We start from the raw sequence: 19,310 nt of genomic DNA, 5'->3' as shown, positions 1-19,310 counted from the left end.
GGAGAGAGAGAGAGAGAGAGAGAGAGAGAGAGAGAGAGAGAGAGAGAGAAAAAAGGACAGGAAGCTGAGGATAGGGACAGAGAATGGATGGAGAGCTGGAGGAGACAGACAGACAGAAAGAAAATGGACGTGGTGCTGTGGGAGATAGAGAAAGTGATGGGGAAATGGACAGCGGGTGCTGTGAGTGGCAGGGGGAAATGGACAGCGGGTGCTGTGGGGATGATTGGGTCTGAAGGGAGGGGATGTTGATGAATGCATCCCACCACTCCCAGCATCCCCTTCTCTGCACATGCACAGTGCAGATTTTTGTGAATGACACGAGAGAGTCTGGAACACTGTGAGCACAGTCATCTTTACATCCTGGCATCAGCAAACCATTGCTTTTTCGTTTTAAAAACTATATAAAGATGTGGGTGATATCCTGGGGATGGCAAAAAATGGCTAAGAAACTGAACCAAGAGTCAGCACTGTCAGAAGGGAGCTGGGCAAAAACAGGAGGATAGAAGGATGAATTTAGGTGAGTATCCATTGAAAGGTAAGGAATTGGGAGACAGAGATATCGGGAAAAAGATAGAGAAGGCTGTTCCATAAAAGTCAGAATTCTTTTATTCTATTTTCTGCCCTTAGCAGAAGAGGATTTGCTGTTCAGGCACAGACAAGAAAATTACTCAGGGCCTGAATATCAGCATCATTTGAATTCAGGAGGGGATATATTTGCCTACAGGAACTGATTTCAAATATCAACGTGACGTGAGAAGCCCTCTGATTACACACAGTCTGTATGGGAGTGCTCCAGGATTCTGATTGTGGAGAGAACTTTAATGCTTTAGTGTAATGTGGACTAGTGTTCTCGCTGTAGATGAGCCCTTCATTGGATCATTGAAGCTGCCGAGATACAATGACCGCATTGTATCCAATCCTGTGGAAGCAAATTCCATTCCTCAAACAGACTGGAGTGTCACCAGGACTGGGGAGAAGCCAATCGATTGCTGAGCGCTGCAGAGGGGATTCCTTCAGTCCAAGACTGTAGGTGGCCCAGTGTTTAGCACCGCTGCCTCACAATGCCAGGGACCCTTTAGGTGACTGTCTGTGTGGAGTTTGCATTTTCCTCCACCCTCCTCCCGTGTCTGCAGGGTTTCCTCTGCATGCTCTGGTTTCCTCCCATGGTCCAAAGATGTGCAGGTTAGAGTGGACTGGGCATTCTTAATTCAGGGATTAGCCGCAGGAATGTTTGGGTGGGTCCAGGTGGGATGCTCTTCAGAGGGTCACTGTGGACTTGTTGGGCCTAGGGTTTGTTTCCACAGTGTAGGGTTCTATGAGTCCCCCAAACATGTCTGCAGCCTGACTTCCAGCTCCATCTCTTTGAGCCGAAGGTCCTTCAGCATATGTTTGCCCTGGATCACAGCATCCAGAGCCTCCCACCTTCTGCAAATCAAAAGACAAGTCCCACCCTACACTCTCCAATGTGTGTTGTGTAACTGCTTAAATCGTTATTAGTGGCCCAGCAGAGACTGATAGCCAAATTCAGAACCCATGAGGATGGCCTCAACTGGGACCTTGGGTTCATGTCACACGACAGGTAACTACTCCATACACACTCTATCGCATACTCACACAGACGCCTCCCTCAAATACACACACACACCCTCTCACGGGCTTATACTCCATCTCACACACACACTTTACCAAGCATGCATACACGCTATCATACACACGCACACTGTCTTTCATGCTCGCACACTTATATACAAGACTTTGGGGTGAATTTTAATTTGCAGAATTATCTGAAGATACATTGTATTCTGCTGAAAAAGCACACAATCAATCATGTAATATTTTATAAATTCCTACTTTGGAAATAGAACCAGTCTGACTCAAGATAGACCTTAAGTCATTTCGAGAATATGACTTTAAAGTAGTTCTGGGATTTACATATTAATGAACCAAAACCTGCACCCATCCTAAAAGATGAAAGACTTAACAGCAATCTAGGTTTGTTCAAAATATAATTTCTGTTGCATGAAACTGCGATTATTTGCTATATTTCTGTGTCTTATGATCCTGCTCCACATCCATCTGATGAAGGAGCAATGTTCCAAAAGCTAGTGCTTCCAAATAAACTTGTTGGACTATAATCTGGTGTTGTGTGATTATTAACTTTGTTTCGAGTGAATACATCCTCCACCTCCCGGTGCTGCCAGTAAATGTTACAATGCTGATTAAACGCTGCAGTACGTGCAGAAATGAAAAATTTACAATTTCTAATGATATTATCTACTCATTCACGGCTCCTTCTGACTCATGACATTGGAGACTCAGTGCTGGAGACTGAAAGAAATGAGCAGCTTTAAAACAAAAACCTGTCGGATCTCACAGCTTTCAATGAGAGTCTGAGTCCAGGGGTAAGTTCAGGTAACCTTTATTGCAACCCAACTTTGTTACAGCTTCAGATCTCCCCAGCAAAAAGGTGTACAAAAAGTAGCTTTTGTTTTCTTAAACAGCTCAAGGTCAAAGCGCACACAATCCTTTACTGTTGGTCAGCACCGAGTTGTCTCCATTTTGCGGGGGGGGGGTCAAGAGTCACCCAAACTACTGTTGGTCTGGGGTCACGTGTAGGCCAGACTCAGCAAAGGATGCAGCTGGAATGACTGAGTGAATGCTTTCCCGCAAAGGCAGTTTCCTTCCCTAAAATGGACGTAAGTGAATCAGATGGGAGATTTTCCTCCCCGAAAATGGTTTCAGCATCAGATTGTGAACTCCACATTTCTGACGAAATTTCAATTCAGCTGTCTGCTGTGGCGGGATTCAAACCCAGGAGTCCCCAGAGCTGAGTTGATAGTCCAATCGATAATGGCAATCGGCTATTGCTCCTTCAATCCCCCTGCGATGGCACGTGAACTCGCTGGTGACTCCGCAGGTGGGAGGAGCGGGTGAAGCCCTTTCCACACTGAGAGCAGATGAATGGCCTCTCCCCGGTGTGGACCCTTTGGTGGATCAGCAGTGTAGATGACTGAGCAAACCCCTTCCCGCACACGGAACACGTGAACGGCCTCTCCCCGGTATGGATCCGTTGGTGCCTCCGCAAGTTGCCCACATGACTGAAGCTCTTCCTGCACTTGGTGCAGGTGAATGGCCTCTCCCCAGTGTGGACCCGCCGGTGCGTCAGCAGAGTGTAGGAATCGACGAATCCCTTTCCGCACTCAGAGCAGGTGAATGGCCTCTCCCCCATGTGGACCCGCTGGTGTTTCAGGAGATGGGATGCATCAATGAATCGTTGCCCACACTGAGAACAGGAGAACGGCCTCTCCCCGGTGTGAACCCGCTGGTGCGTCTGCAGCCGGGACGACTGAGTGAATCCTTTCCCACAATGGCGGCAGATGAAAGGCCTCTCCCCGGTGTGAACCCGCTGATGCGTCTGCAGGTTGCACAGCCAACTGAACCTCTTCCCGCACACTGAGCAGGAGAACGGCCTCTCCCCGGTATGAATGCGTCTGTGGGTTTCCAGTGCCGATGGGGAAGCGAATCCTTTCCCACAATCCTCACATTTCCACGGTTTCCCCATGGGGGGAGCTTTCCTTGTGTCTCTCTGGCTTTAAAATTAAAAGCAGAACAGGTATGCAGTCTCTCTCCACCGTGAGGCGTGAGATTTTGATCCCTCAAGTTGAGTAAATGGTTTGAAGCACTTCTCACAGTCAGTGCACTGATTCTCCCTATGCGGGTGTCTCAATATTCTCTCTACCACACCAGTATCTAAAATATCTCACGCAGACAAAAGCAAACATGTCTTCTTCATTTGAACAGTTGCTGATATTCAAGCACCAATGATTCAAGTGGCTCTGTCAGAAATTGATTTATCATTTGCTTTCAGATGATTTCTTTCTGCATGTCTTCCTGCAAAAAAAAAATCACAAATTAAGAGATCACTGTCAGTACTGTTAAATGAACATAACATTGGTGGCAATTCCTGTAGATTGCCAGATGTCTGCTGATCACATATTATCCAGGATACAGAAAACCCTCATGCAGCCAGCTAGCCTTAAGTGTCTATGAAGGAAAACTTCATTTAGGTGACAATGAGCTGGAACAAGCTGCCTACGAAGGTGCTGGAAATGGAGCTGAATCAAGGACATGATAATGAAATGTCAATGCTGCTTGCGAAAAGAGTCCTGGAAAGCCAGTAAAGTTGCTGAATGACTTCCTGCTGTCCGATTAAATAAAAAAGATGCCAAGACCTACAGGACGGTACGCCATTACTGGATTACAAGGTGAAAAATCATAGCTATGAAGGGTTAACAACAGCCAACAATATCAGATATACACCATATGACGCAACATATGCCAACATTTGAAATCAATGCGCCAATCCCTTAAATGCTTCTCAGTTTCATGATAAACTACCCTTTTAATTGTGAACATGAGGAAAGAAGCAATCCTTTTCTCGGTTGCAAACTTTATAAGTGCCAAACTGAGGGAATACACAATGAAAATACCTTTAAAAAGGGACAGACAGCATCTGAGCATCTTTGCAGAGTCTGCTCCCTCCCTGGATTCACTCCAGTTGCTACAAATGAACAGTGTTTCCCCCCCCCCCCCCACTCTCTGCCTCCCAGGATGAGGAATGGAAAGGCGGAGACATTGCTTTACTCTGAGATGTTGCCCAGCGGGAAGGAGTTTCACTCTGAAACTGACTGAGCTACTTCCGTGTTGTGGCGTCCACAATGGAGGGGTGGGACAGACAGTGGCCTCGCACTGTGCCTGCCCTGCCCTGCAGCTGAGGCACGTGGGGAGGGGAGGACACTTTGCAAACTCCTTTCGCTCTCCTCCAAGTCAATGCGGTTTGAGTTCAAGCAAAGCATGGAGTTTCATTTTAGCTTCATGCTCACAGAAAACCTCCTCCTCTGTGAAACCAACATTTTACTCCCCGTCCAACCATGGAAATAGCGATTTATGAGACTCCAAAGTTGGAATTCCTCCCATACCTGCTGTAGGGGGTTTGGTAGGAAACTGTTTATTTTATGAACCATTTCAATTCAACCTCATCTTTGCCATTCAAATACTAATTTTACACGGAGGGTGGTTCATGTGTGGAATGAACTTCCTGAGGAAGTGGTGGGTGCGGATACAATTAAAAGACATTTGGATAAATATATGAATAGGAAAGGTTTGGAGGGATATAAGCCAGGATCAGGCAGGAGAGACGGGTTTAATTTGGGATTATGGTTGGCATGGACTGGTTGGACTGAAGGTCTGTTTCCATGCTGTATGACTCCATGGCAGGTTCACAGTTCCTTGTAAGTGATTAGATTAGATTACTTAGTGTGGAAACAGGCCCTTCGGCCCAACAAGTCCACACTGACCCGCCAAAGTGCAACCCACCCATTCCCCTACATTTACCCCTTTACCTAACACTACGGGCAATTTAGCATGGCCAATTCACCTAACCTGCACATCTTTGGACTGTGGGAGGAAACCGGAGCACCCGGAGGAAACCCACGCAGACACGGGGAGAATGTGCAAACTCCACACAGTCAGTGTCGGGAATTGAACCCGGGTCTCTGGCGCTGTGAGGCAGCAGTGCTAACCACTGTGCCCACTGAAGAAGGTGTTTGGTATGCTTGCCTTTATTGGTCAGTGCCATGACTGGAGGAGTTGGGAGGTCATGTTGCAGCTGTACAAGACATTGGTTAGGCCACGTTTGGAGTATTGCATGCAATTCTGGTTCCAGTGACATACCATACACCAGAGATAGTGACTGAAATTGACTACAATACAGAATAAAATGATTAAAACCCGCAGTGCAGAAAGAGGCCATTTGGCCCATTAAATGCATTGGGTAGAGGTGGTGGGAGCTCATTTTGCAGCTGTTCAGGACATTGGTTTGGCTACTTTTGGAATATTGCATTCAATTCTGGTCTCCCTGCTATAGGATAGGAAAGCTGTTGTGAAACTTGAAACGGTACAGCAAAGATTGATAAGAATGTCGCCAGTGTTGGAGGGTTTGTGGTATCAGGCGAAGCTGGATAGGATGGGGCTGTTTCCCTGGAGTGTCGGAGGCTGAGGGTGACCTTATATAGGTACATAAAATCATTAGGGGCATGGATAGGGTAAATAAGCCAGAGGAAGGGTGGAGGCTGGTACAATTACAACGTTTAAAAGGCACCTGGATGGTTGTGTGAATAGGAAGGGTTTGGAGGGATATGTGAAAAATGTTGGCAAATTGGTCACTAGATTTATACAGAAGATCTTGTCAGTATGGATGTGTTCAAAAAGTCTATTTCTGAGCAGTATATCTCTATGTCTATTTGATAACAGATGCTTTATTTCTGTTGATGTAAATATTGTTATAAATCATAGCTGGGAACAAATAGTTAGAAATATGGGAGACAGAATTCCTCAAGTAGGGTACGATAAGAATCCTGGGAGATCCCTAACTCTGGTTTACTATCTAATGAACAAACGTTAAGCACGAGCACCAATTGTGTGTTTATATCTAATTTTGTTTCATTTTTCTTATTTCATTCCCTATGATGAGTCTCCGTTTGGATGGTTGACAGGCTAAGAGACTGTCGGTTGGGCCTTGATCGGCAATGTTTTATTGTTCTGGAAGGTATAAAGGGGGGGGGGGGGGGTCAAAGCTTCAGCAGAAATCTAGCAGAGCTGAGAACAGACAACACCTTATTCTGTGGAAACAGGGAGATCAACAGAGGACAGAGAAATCAGGACATGCAATCCGAGCTGACACCAGACTACCCTGTGATCAGTGCTGTGATTAGCAGTGCCAACCCTCTACCTTTACCTAGCTTCCCACTCGACTTGAATGCCATGTACTCCCTCGATATTCAGAATCCAATACTTATCATTCTTAAAGCTATGTCTCTGTAAGGAGTCTCAGATCATATCCTCTTCAGCGTGTGCAGTCAATTTATTCACTTTCTTTTAACAATGCAGCACACATTCGGACATACAGTCTTCACTTTAAATTTTTGCGATCTTTTGCATCCAGCTTTGATTACTGGTACACTTACTCTCCGTGTCCCTTTCTATCATTCTCTAATGTTCGCTTTCCACATCACTACATTGATTAGATTAGATTAGATTAGATTAGATTAGATTACAGTGTGGAAACAGGCCCTTCGGCCCAACAAGTCCACACCGACCCGCCGAAGCGAAACCCACCCATACCCCTACATTTACCCCTTACCTAACACTACGGGCAATTTAGTATGGCCAATTCACCTAACCTGCACATCTTTGGACTGTGGGAGGAAACCGGAGCACCCGGAGGAAACCCACGCAGACACGGGGAGAACGTGCAAACTCCACACAGTCAGTCGCCTGAGTCGGGAATTGAACCCGGGTCTCTGGCGCTGCGAGGCAGCAGTGCTAACCACTGTGCCACCCACGGTGTTAGAGCGGAGTGCAAACAGAGGGGGAGAGAGAGATTGATTTGAATTCCCCAATGCCTTATCTTCACCATGGACATCTAGTCCCTGTTCACCTTCATCCCCCATCACAAAAGACTCAAAGCCCTCCACTTCTTCCTTTCTCGCCATACCAACCACTCCCCTTCCACTGACACCCTCCTTTGACTGACTGAACTGGTCCTCACTCTGAACAACTTCTCTTTCCAATCCTTCCATTTCCTCCAAACAAAAAGAGTAGCCATGGGCACCCGCATGGGCCCCAGACTGCAGGTCAGGAAGGCGGTGCCGGGCTGGAGGGATTCGGCTGAGACAAGGTGGGGGGAGGGGGGATGAAGAAACTGGTGAGGTCCAAGTTCATCCCCTGCGGTTGGAGTGTTCCCAGTCGGAAGATAAGACGCTCCTCCTCCGACCGTCGGGTTGTTGTGGTTTGGCGGTGGATGAGTCCAATGACCTGCATATCCTCGGTGGAGTGGGAGGGGGAGTTGAAATGCTGTGCTACAGGGTGGTTGGGTTGGTTCGTCCGGGTGGCCCAGAGGTGCTCTCTGAATCGCTCCGCAAGTAGGCGGCCTGTCTCCCCAATGTAGAGGAGGCCACACCGGCTGCAGCGGATGCAGTAGATGATGTGGGTGGAGGTGCAGGTGAATCTGTGGCGGATATGGAAGTTTCCTTTGGGGCCTTGGAGAGGAGTGAGGGGGGAGGTGTGGGCGCAAGTGTTGCACCTCCTGCGGTTGCAAGGGAAGGTGCCGGGAGTGGTGGTTGGGTCGGTGGGGGGTGTGGATCTGACAAGGGAGTCGCGGAGGGAGTGGTCTCTACGGACAGCTGATAGGGGAGGGGAGGGAAATATATCCTTGGTGCTGGGTCTGTTTGGAGGTGGCGGAAGTGACGGCGGATGATGCGCTGTACATGGAGATTGGTGGGGTGGTAGGTGAGGACCAGTGGGGTTCTGTCCTGGTGGCGGTTGGAGGGGCGGGGCTCAAGGGCGGAGGAGCGGGAAGTGGAGGAGATGCGGTGGGGGGCACCGTCGACCACGTCGGGGGGGAAATTGCGGTCCTTGAAGAAGGAGGCCATCTGTGTTGTACGTATTTTGAACTGGTCCTCCTGGGAGCAGATGCGGCGGGCCGCCTTCCTGACCTGCAGTCTTCTTCTTGTCCTCTCCGCCTCCATCCTACTCCGACCTATCACCCTCACCTTGGCCTCTTTCCACCTATCACATTTCCAACGCCCCTCCTCCAAGTCCCTCCTCCCTACCTTTTATCTTAGCCTGTTTGGCACACTTTCCTCATTCCTGAAGAAGGGCATGTGCCCGAAACGTCGAATCTTCTGTTCCCTAGATGCTGCCTGACCTGCTGTGCTGTTCCAGCAATAAAGTTTCAGCACTTTTCCAGCAACACATTTTCAGCTTTGATTTGGATTGGCCATGAGAAATGCATTTTTATACATTCACAGTAATAGAAGCAGGAGCAGGGCATTTGGCCCATCGAGCCTAGTCCACCATTAATTAAGATCGCGGCTGATCTATCCATCGTCTCAGCTGCTCTTACCTGCATTATCCCAACCACCCTAAATTCCCCTACCATGCAAACTCCCATTGAACCGAGTCTTGAATATGGCTGCTTCTATTGCTTCCTTGACCAAAGAATTCCATAGATTCACCACTCTCCGGGAAAAGCAGTTCCTCCTCCTCTGCCCTAAACCTAGTCCCCCCAATCTTGTGGCCTCGTCTCACCCACCAGCAGAAACAATTGGATAGGGTGGGTCTGGGTGGCATGATCTTCCGACGGGTCAGTGTGGACTTGATGGGATGAATGGCCTGCTTCTCCACTGGAGGGCCTCTATGATTTACCAAAGTTGTGTTTGCCACAGATCACAGCACTCAGAATCTCCCACCTTCTGCAAATTGAAAGACAAGTCCCACCCTGCCTCTTGTATGTTGTTTCACCTAACTGATAAATCGTTGAGTGAATACAGCCCACACCTCCCTCTTCTGCCACTAAACGTAACAATGCTGGTGAAACAATGCATTACCTGTAGTATTGAAAATTGTAAGACTTCTAACGATAGCAGTTGCTGATGCACAGCATTAGAAAAACAATGTTGGAGGCTAAATGTAATGAGCAGTTTAAAACAGAAACCCACCTAACCCTTCACTAGGCTCCCCATTCAGAACACTTTACTTACTGCCAGTAAACCTTAAAACACTTCAACCCCACATTGCAACAAATTCCCACTTTCCACCAAAATCCTGGGTGTCCTCACTCACTCAGTTGCTGTCGCACAAATGAAAAATTTCATTGTAACTTCTTCTGCTCCCAGTAAGGGCAAAACATCTTTGAAAGCTGCTCTGAAAGTCCAGTCTTCACAACACTTCTGCTTTCCTTTGATCCAGCTCGTCTGGACTGAACAGATATCCTAAATTAACATAGTCCCATTTGCGAGTACTTAGCCCATATTCGTCCCAACCCTCCCTATTTATGTACTCATCCAGATGCCTTTAAAAATGTTGCAATTATAGGGCCTCCACCACTTCCTCTGGCAGCTCATTCCATGCATGCATCACCCTCTGCGTGAGAAAACTTCCCCTAAGGTTCCTTTTAAATCATTCCCCTGTCAGCTCAAACCTGTGCCCTCTAGATTCCCCTACTCTGGGGAAAAGATTCTTGGCTATTCACCCTATCCATGCTCCTTATGAACTTCTATAAAGTCACCCCTCAGTCTCCAATGCTCCAAGGAAAACAGCCCCAGCCTATTCAGCCTCCCCCTATAGCGCAAACTTTCCAACTCTGGCAACAGCCTCGTAAATCTTATCCAAACCCTTTCATAGATTTGCAACATTTTTCCTTTGGCAGGGAAACCAGCACTGAACAGTATTCCAAAAGTGACCTAATCAATGTACAGCCACAACATGACCTCCCAACTTCTATACCAAAATGCACTGACCTATCAAACAAGCACACTAAACACCTTCTTTGCTATCCTGTCTACCTGTATCCCACTTTCAACAAAATATGAACCTGCACTCCAAGGTACCTTTGTCCAATTAACTGTATAGATCCTGCTTTGAACTGCCTTTCCAAAATGGGGTTAAGAAAATTGTCAGCCGTGATTGAATGATGGAGCACACCTGAAGGGCTGACTGGCCTAATTTCTGCTTCAATGTCCTATGTTCTTTTGCTGTTCTGGACACAGAGTCTGAGATTTGAGAGTAGGAATAGGCCATTTGGTCTTTCCAGCCTGCACCAGCATTGAACAGTTCATAACTGGATATAAATATACCTGCATCTAGGTGGTTCAGGCCGGGACTATTTTCACTGGAGCATCGGAGATTGAGAGGTGGCCTTATAGAGGATTATAATATCATGAGGTGAACGGCAGGTGTCCTTTCCCTCAGGTGGAGGTTTCAAGATTAGGGAGCAATTTTTAAGATGAGAGGAGAAATATTTTAAAAAGACATGAGGGGCACTTTTTTACTTAGCCAGACAGTGGTTTGTGTGTGGAATAAATGTCCAGAGGAAGTGGTGGATGCAGGTACACCTCCAATGTTTGGATAAGTACATGAATAGGAAAGGTTCGGAGGATATGGGCCAAACACTGGCTGGTGGGACTAGTTTAGTTTGAGAACATAGTCAGCATGGACTATTTGGATTGAACAGTCTGTTTCTGTGCTGTATGACTCTGTGACTGTTTTGTACTAGTCTTAAAACCATTTTCTTGCTTTCCCCATAACCATCCACTTCTTTGTTCTTCAAAGTCAAATTAACTCAGCCTTGAATACATTCAATGACCTAACTACAAGAAGACATCCCCACTTCTGAACTCAATCCCTCTTGCTAATATACCACTTGCTTTGCACAGTGTTTGCTGCACCTGACAACTGGCAGTGACTGGTGTTGAAGGACGCTGAGACCCCGTTGTCCATCCACACATCATCGCTGATGAAGGGCTTGTGCCCGAAACGTCAACTTTGCTACTCCTCGGATGCTGCCTAACCTGTTGTGCTTTTCCAGCACTACACTTTTCAACTCTGATCTCCAGTCCTCACTTTCTCCACATCTCACCATTTAAACAACGCACCTCATTTCTGCTTTTTATTTTACACAGCAAAGACTATAACTTCACCATGCATTTGCCATGTGTTTGCAAATTGAGACACAGACCTGGATCAACTTTTCCAGAGTCTGTCCCCTCCCTCAATTCACTCTCTTTCCTTTCAGTTGCTGCAAGTGAAGCCCAGAATGAAAAAAAATGGAAAATGTATTGAGAAAAGAAACTACCGTACTCACAAATGTTGGACAGTGGAAGGAAGTTACGATCTGGGGTGAAGTTCAATCTGCATTCAGAGAGAAAAGGAGCAGCAACTGCTTCTGAAGCTCACGATCCAACTTCCGCATTTCGACAATGGTCGGCTCTGACTGACAGGAGGACCATACTCCTTCCGGTCCTCCAATGGTCCACGGAAAAGAGCTCGCGCGCCGTGTCTGCGGACACCCAAGAGTATGCGCAGTGCTTTGCTGACACTGCCGGACATGCGCAGTGCTTTGCTGACACTGCCGGACATGCGCAGTGCTTTGCTGATGTCGCGATGCATGCTCAGTTGATGTTAGTCAAAGTTAAAAATCGCACCACACCAGGTTATAGTCCAACAGAATTTATGATCTTGCGATCTTATATTTCACAACCACCTCCGAAGCCTAGTGCTTCAAAATAAGCATGTTGGAGTACAGTAGTTTCTTTTCTCAACACATTTTCCATTTTTTTTCATTGTTGACTTGCAGCAACTGAAAGGAAAGAGTGAATTGAGGGAGGGGACAGACTCTGGAAAATTGATCCAGGCCTGTGTCTCAATTTGCAAACACATGGTGTGTGATTCTTGTGAGGAAAGAAGCAATCCCTTTCTGGGGTGCAAACTGAGGGAGTACACAAGGAAAATACCTTTCAGAGGGTCAGAGAGTGTCTGAGCACTTTTGGAGAGTAAACTCCCTCCCTGGATACACTCCAGTTGCTACAAGTGAACAGCGTTTCCCCTCTCTCTTTCCTTCCCAGTGTGAAAATTCTAGTCCCATTTGCCAGCACTTGGCCATTATCCTTCGAAACCCGACCTGTTCATATACCCATCTAGATGCTTTTTAAATGCTGTAATTGTGTCAGATTTCTGACAGAATTCCATTTGCTGGTTGCCCACCTGACTGAAGTCCTTCCCGCACTCTGGGCAGGTGAACGGCCTCTTCCCTGTTGTGGACCTGCTGATGGTTCAGCAGGTCCCAAGAATTGATTAATCCCTTCCTGCACACGGAGCAGGTCAACAGCCTCTCCCCGTGTGGAATCACCCATGGGTCAGCAGTGTGGAGGAGCAGTTAAAGCAATTCCCATACTCGAAGCAGGAGAACGGCCTCTCCCTTGTGTGAAACCACTGGTGTCTCAGCAAGACAGAGGAATTGCTGAAGGCCTTCCTGCACTCAGAGCAGCTGAAGGGCCTCTCCCTAGTGTAGACCCACCGGTGGGCTATGAGGCTGGAAGTCTGGATAAAGCCCTTCCTGCACTAATGGCAGCTGAAAGGCCTCTTGCCCCATGTGGATCTGCCAGTTGGCCAGCAGGTGGGAGGCCTGGATAAAGCCCTCCCCGCTCACGGGGCAGGAGAACCAGCTGTTTGGACCTGCCAGTGCCTCAGCAGGACGGACAAATTGCTGAAGCCCTTCCCACAGTTGGGGCAGAATAATGACCTCTCCCTGGTGTGACTGTGCCAATGAGTCTCCAGCATTTCCCACAGTTGCCACATTTTCATGGTTTCTCCACAGGGTGGAATTCCTCAGGTTTCTCCATGGCCGAAGCTTCAACCACACAAAAAATGCATGTAGAGCCCTCCCGCCCTGAATTCCTCTTTCCAGGCTGTATAATGCTTTCAGGCTGCACACTCAATGCCCTGCAACAGTAGGGTCTTGCATCCAGTCCCACTGATTTTGAAAAATTGCTGAAACAGGAACCAAAAAGCTTTGATTCTGAGAATAGGAGCATAGTCGAAAGTCATTGCGGTCATGATGGATTGAGTGACACTCAGACATTGACGTGACAGTGAGGGTTGCAGACATTGGAGAGTCCGAGTCGAAAAGTGCGGCACTGGAAAAGCACAGCAGGCCAGGGAACATCTGAGAAGGAGAGTCGAAATAAGGCATAAGCCCTTCATCTGTTGATTTTGAAAATTGTGTCTTCAGATCTTCAAATACCCCTCATTTAGAGATTCCAAAAGACATCACTGTCAGTGCAGGGTAGAAATTCTGAACAAGCAACTCTACTTTCTGCAGAACGTTCTTTTGTTTTGTTGTTCCACAAAATTGAAAGCACCATCCCACTCTTTCTCCCCCTCTGTTCTCACTCCGCTTTAACTAAGTTTTCTGAAGGTGCTGATTCAGACTCTTACAGGGACAGAAAAGCAAAAAATGTCAAGTCTGACATCTCTTTGAATTTTGGATAATTTCACCTGAAAGTTAATGTCTTTCATGACATTGGGATACTGCTGAGAGTGAGCAGGTCTGATTTTGGGAATGAGTCATCAAGGCATTGACACAGACACCAGAGAGAAACTGATTCGACAGACGTGGAAAACGTTAGTGACAAGCCAGAGTCTCAGAGATATACAGCACAGAAACAGACCCTTGGGTCCAACTCGTACATGCCGATCAGATATCCGAGCCTATCCATTTGTCACCACCTGGCCCATATCCCTCTGAACCATTCCTCATCATATACTCATCCAGGAAATGATGAAGGGCTTTTGCCCAAAATGCAATTTTCCTACTCCTCGGATGCTGCCTGACCTGCTATGCTTTTCCAGCACCACTCTGATCTTGAAATACCTGAGTTTGCAGAGTCTGCTCCCTCCCTGGATTCACTCCAGTTGCTACAAGTAAACAGATTTCGATTCACCTCCTCCCCCACTCCCACTGCACCCCAAGCTCTCTTCCTCCCTCCCAGGATGAGGTGTTGTCCAGAGGGAGGGAGTTTCACTCTGAAACTGACAGGACCACTTCCACGTTGTGATGTCGTTGGTCTGCACTGTCCTGCAGCAGAGCGGGACGAGATGAGGGCGCATTAAAATCCCTTCCCTTCATACAATCCCTACATTGTGGAAGCAGGCCACCCAGCCCAATGAGTCCCCAAAAACCTTCCGAAGAGTAACCCACCCAGACCCATTCCCCTACCCCTATTAATCTACATTTATTCATAGTGCTCAGGGTTGTGCAAGTTAGGTGCATTAATCAGGGGTAAATTAGCATGGCAAATCCACCCCAACCTGGATAAAGTTAAAAATCACTCAACACCAGGTTATAGTCCAACAGAAGCACTAGCTTTCGGAGCACTGCTCCTTCATCAGGTGGTTGTAGAGTATAAGATCATAAGACACAGAATTTATAATTGAACCATGGTGGTGTCATGCCACTGAAACCTGGCATATTGAACAAACCTGGATTGTTAAGTCTGTCATCTTTTAGACTGGGTATCATTAACATGTAAATCTCAGAATTTCTGATAAGTCACCTTCTTGAGCCACCACAAAAGGTGACATCACAGGTCAGACAATGCATTAAAGGTGTGAAGTCAGAATCTGTATCCTAATTTTGAGACAGACTGGTTCTATTTCCAAAGTGGAATTTACAAAATGTTACATGTATTGACTGCCTGCATATTGTGCATTTTTTGCGCAAAATAGAATGTGTTTGCAAATATTCTGCAAATACAAATTCACCAATATACATCTGTTGTGTATGTGCATGAGAGAGAAAAGATCTATTTTCATGCTGCATATATCTCTCTATTTGATAAGACACTTTATTTCTGTTGATGTAAACATTATTATAAATCCTAGCTGAGTACTAATAGTTAGATGTAAGGGAGAGAGAATTCCTCAAGTAGGGCACTGGGAGGCCCCTATTTCTGGTTAACTTCCTAATGAAGAAACATTAATTATGAGCACCGACTACATATGTATTTCTAATTTTGTTTCACTTTTCTTGTTTTAGTTCCCGCTACGTTGACTCTCTGTCTGGATCATTGACAGGCTGGGAGATTGTGGGTTGGGTTTTGATTGAATGTTTTATTGGTCCAGAAGGTGGAAAAGGGGGTTCAAAGCTTCAGCAGAAAGCCAGCAGAGCTGAGAACAGACAACATCTAATTCTGTGGGAACAGGGAGATCAACAGAGAAATCAGGACTGAAATCCTTAACACCAAACTACCATGTTATAAGTGCTGTGATTAGCAGTGCCAATCTTTACCTAGCTTCCCATTCGACTTGAATGCCACATACCCCCTCGATATTCAGAATCCTTTTCATCCTGAAGCCACGTCTCTGTAAGGAGTCTCAGATCATAATTATTCTCTTTAACATGTGCAGTCAATTCCTTCACTTTTGTTACGATGCAGCACACATTCAGATATATAGTTTTTAGTTTCAATTATTGTGATCTTTAGAATCCAGTTTTGATTGCTGGTAATCAACTTTCCTTGTCCCTTTCTATCACTACGTTGGTCATCTGTCTTGATTTGGATTGGCCATGTTAAATTGCCCATAGTGTTCAGGGATGTGCAGGTTTGGTGGGTAATCCAATGGAAATGCAGGATTATAGTTTCATAGTAACCCCTCCAAGAGTAGGCCATTTGGCCCGTCGCACCTGCTGTACCATTCATTAAGATCATGGCAGATCGATCCATCCTACCTCCATTATTCCAACTACCCTTAATTCCTTTATCATGTAAAAACCCATCCAACTGTGTCCTGAATATATTCAATGAAGCTGCCTCTACAGCTTCCCTGGACAAAAAATTTCCATAGATTCACTACTCTCCAGGAAAAGCAGTTCCTCCTCATCTCTGTCCTAAATCTACTTCTCCTAATCCTGAGGCATAATCTCACCCACCAGCAGAAATGACCTCATGGGTGGGGTGAGGTGAGTCTGGGTGGCATGATCTTCGGAGGGGTTGACCTGGACTTGTTGGACCAAAGGGCCTGGTTCCACACTGTTGGGCTTCTCTGATTTCCCACAGTTATGTTTGCCCCAGATCACAGTACCCAGAAACTCCCACTTTCTGCAAATTGAAAGACAAGACTCAATCTGCCCTCTCGTATGTGTGTTATCTAACTGCTTAATCATTTCTAGTGAACACAGCCCACACCTCCCACCGCTGCCAGTATACTTTGTAATGCCAATGAAACAATGTAATACCTGCAGTACTGAAAATTCAAAGGCTTCTACTGATAACAGTTACTTATTTGCTGCTTCTTCTGTATTTCTAATGCTGTGCATCATTGTTGGAGACTGAAAGAAATGAACAGTTTTAAACAAAACCCCACCTCACCCTTTACTAGGCTCCCCACTCAACACACTTCACCTACTGTCGGTAAACCTTAAAGCACTTCAACCCACAATGCAATGAATTTCCACTTTCCACCAAAATCCAGAATGTACTCCCTGGTCATTCACAGCTCCTAATCTCCCTATAATCTCTCCACGCACGGTCATTAGCAGCTCTTTATTGCTACCTTTGCTTCTGGAGCCATGACTCACCTTCTCTCAGCCTAGTATTTCCCCCAGTATTTCCCCTAGTATTTCCCCCTTTTTTTTAGCTTTGACAAAGGGTCAATTAGACTTGAAACGTCAGCTCTTTTCTCTCCTTACAGATGCTGCCAGATCTGCTGAGATTTTCTCTTTTGGTACTCAGTTGCTGTCTCACAAATGGAAAATTTCTGTGTAAGTTCTGCTCCCAATAAGGACAAAACATCTTTGAAAGCTGCTCTGAAAGCCCAGTCTTCACAATGACACTTCTGCGTTTACTGAAGACGATTAGAGTCATACAGCATGGAAACAGACCCTTCAGTCCAAGTCTTCTGTGCCAACCAGATATCCTAAATCGATTGATCCTAATCTCATTTGCCAGCTCTTAGCCCATATCCCTCTAAACTCTTGCTATTCATATACTGATCCAGATGCCTTTTAAATGCTGTAATTGTACCAGCCTCCACCACTTCCTCTGGCAGCTCATTCCATACATACACAATCCTCTGTGTGAAAAAGTTACCCCAAGGTCCCTTTTAAATCTTTTCCCTCTCACCTCAAACCTATGCCCTCTAGTTCTGGACTGCGCAACCCTGGGGAAAAGACCTTGAGTATTAGATTAGATTAGATTACATTACAGTGTGGAAACAGGTCCTTCGGCCCAACAAGTCCACACCGACCCGCTGAAGCGCAACCCACCCATACCCCTATATTTACCCATTACCTAACACTACGGGCAATTTAACATGGTCAATTCACCTGACCTGCACATCTTTGGACTGTGGGAGGAAACCAGAGCACTCAGAGGAAACCCACGCAGACACGGGGAGAATGTGCAAACTCCACATAGTCAGTCGCCTGAGGCAGGAATTGAACCCAGGTCTCAGGTGCTGTGAGGCAGCAGTGCTAACCACTGTGCCACCGTGCCGCCCAATTCACCCTATCCATGCCCTTTACGAACTTCTTTAAGGTCACCCCTCAGCCTCCAACACTCTAGTGAAACAGGCCCAGCCTATTCAGCTTCTCCCTATAGCTCAACCGCTCCAACTCTGGCAACTGCCTTGCACATCTTTTCCAACCCCTGTCAAACATCTTTCCTATAGCAGGGAGACCAGAACTGAATGCAGTATTTCAAAAGTGGCCGAACCAATGTTCTGCACAGCTGCAACATGAATCCCAACTCCTGTTCTCAATACTCTGATCAATAAAGGAAATTGTTAGAAACGAAAATCGCTTCTCAATAATCGCTCTAGACAAATTCAGGAAAACAAAGTTTTATTAGCAAGTCTGCAGAGTTGGGCACCCTTCTGAGAAAAGCGCGCCGAGGCTAACAATGTTTCTGATTAAATACAGGACAAGTCCCTCCCCTCTTTGGCTCTAAAGAGTCACGAGGTTCACATTCTAAACCGTTCAGTATTTTTCCATTCTGCACCCTTATCATAAAGTCTGCAGCCGATGTCTCCCGAGTTGTTTTTCTACCCTGTAGTCTTATCAGTCAAGGACTTATTCTTCTCTGTCAGAGTTAGTGGTCTTATCAATCAAGGATTTGTTTTTCTACACTGTCAATGTGAGTGGTCTTATCAATCCGTAGCAGCAGATGTCTCGTCCTTTATTATAGAACTGAATGCAGTATTTCAAAAGTGGCCGAACCAATGTTCTGCACAGCTGCAACATGAATCCCAACTCCTGTACTCAATACTCTGATCAGTAAAGGAAATCATACCAAACGCCTTCTTCACTATCCAGTCTACCTTTGACTTCACTTTCCAGGAAGTATGAACCTGCACTGAACAGATCATAACTGGATATGAATATACCTACCTTTATTGGTCAAAGCACGGAGCATAGGAGTTGGGAGGTCATGTTGCAGCTGTACAAGATATTGGTGAGGCCATTTTTGGAATATTGCATACAATTCTGGTCTCCATCCCCTCAGAAGGATGTTCTGAAATTGGAAAGAGTTCAGAAAATGTTTACAAGGATGTTACCAGGGTTAAAAGTGAAGCTCAACCTTCATTCAGAGAGAGAGGAGCAGCAGCTTCAGAAGCACAAGGTCCAACAATATTTAGACAATAGGTGGCTCTGATTGGCAGGAGGACAAGACTGCTTCCAGTCCTCCACAGCTCCCACTTGGCGCATGGAAAGACGGTTGCACGCCGTTTCTGCGGGCACCAAGGTGCATGCGCAGTGCTTTGCTGACACCGAGGCGCATGCTCTGTTGAAAAGCACAGCGTGTCAGGCCGAATCTGAGTAGTAGGAGAGATGACGCTTCAGGCACAAGTCCTTCATCAGAAATTATGCGTGACGTACAAAGTGGCCTGGTGTTACTGACAAATTTTAAGTG

The 19,310-nt window shown here is 46.3% G+C and overlaps 1 protein-coding gene across 1 annotated transcript; it reads right to left on the bottom strand.

Annotated features, from left to right (window-relative positions):
* Positions 1-2,529: 2,529 nt before the first annotated feature.
* On the bottom strand, positions 2,530-11,938 carry LOC122543540 (zinc finger protein 239-like). The gene is made up of 2 exons (XM_043682343.1): positions 11,705-11,938; positions 2,530-3,891 (listed from the first exon to the last, which is right to left on the bottom strand). The coding sequence occupies exon 2, from the start codon at positions 3,560-3,562 to the stop codon at positions 2,873-2,875; it is 690 nt and encodes a 229-aa protein (XP_043538278.1). The 5' UTR covers positions 3,563-3,891; positions 11,705-11,938; the 3' UTR covers positions 2,530-2,872.
* Positions 11,939-19,310: the final 7,372 nt, after the last annotated feature.

This window comes from Chiloscyllium plagiosum, chromosome 44 (assembly GCF_004010195.1).
Source record: "Chiloscyllium plagiosum isolate BGI_BamShark_2017 chromosome 44, ASM401019v2, whole genome shotgun sequence".
In the NCBI taxonomy this organism is placed as follows: domain Eukaryota; kingdom Metazoa; phylum Chordata; class Chondrichthyes; order Orectolobiformes; family Hemiscylliidae; genus Chiloscyllium; species Chiloscyllium plagiosum.
The sequence above is the reverse complement of the archived record's forward strand: the minus strand, read 5'-3'. Positions and strand labels throughout refer to the sequence as shown.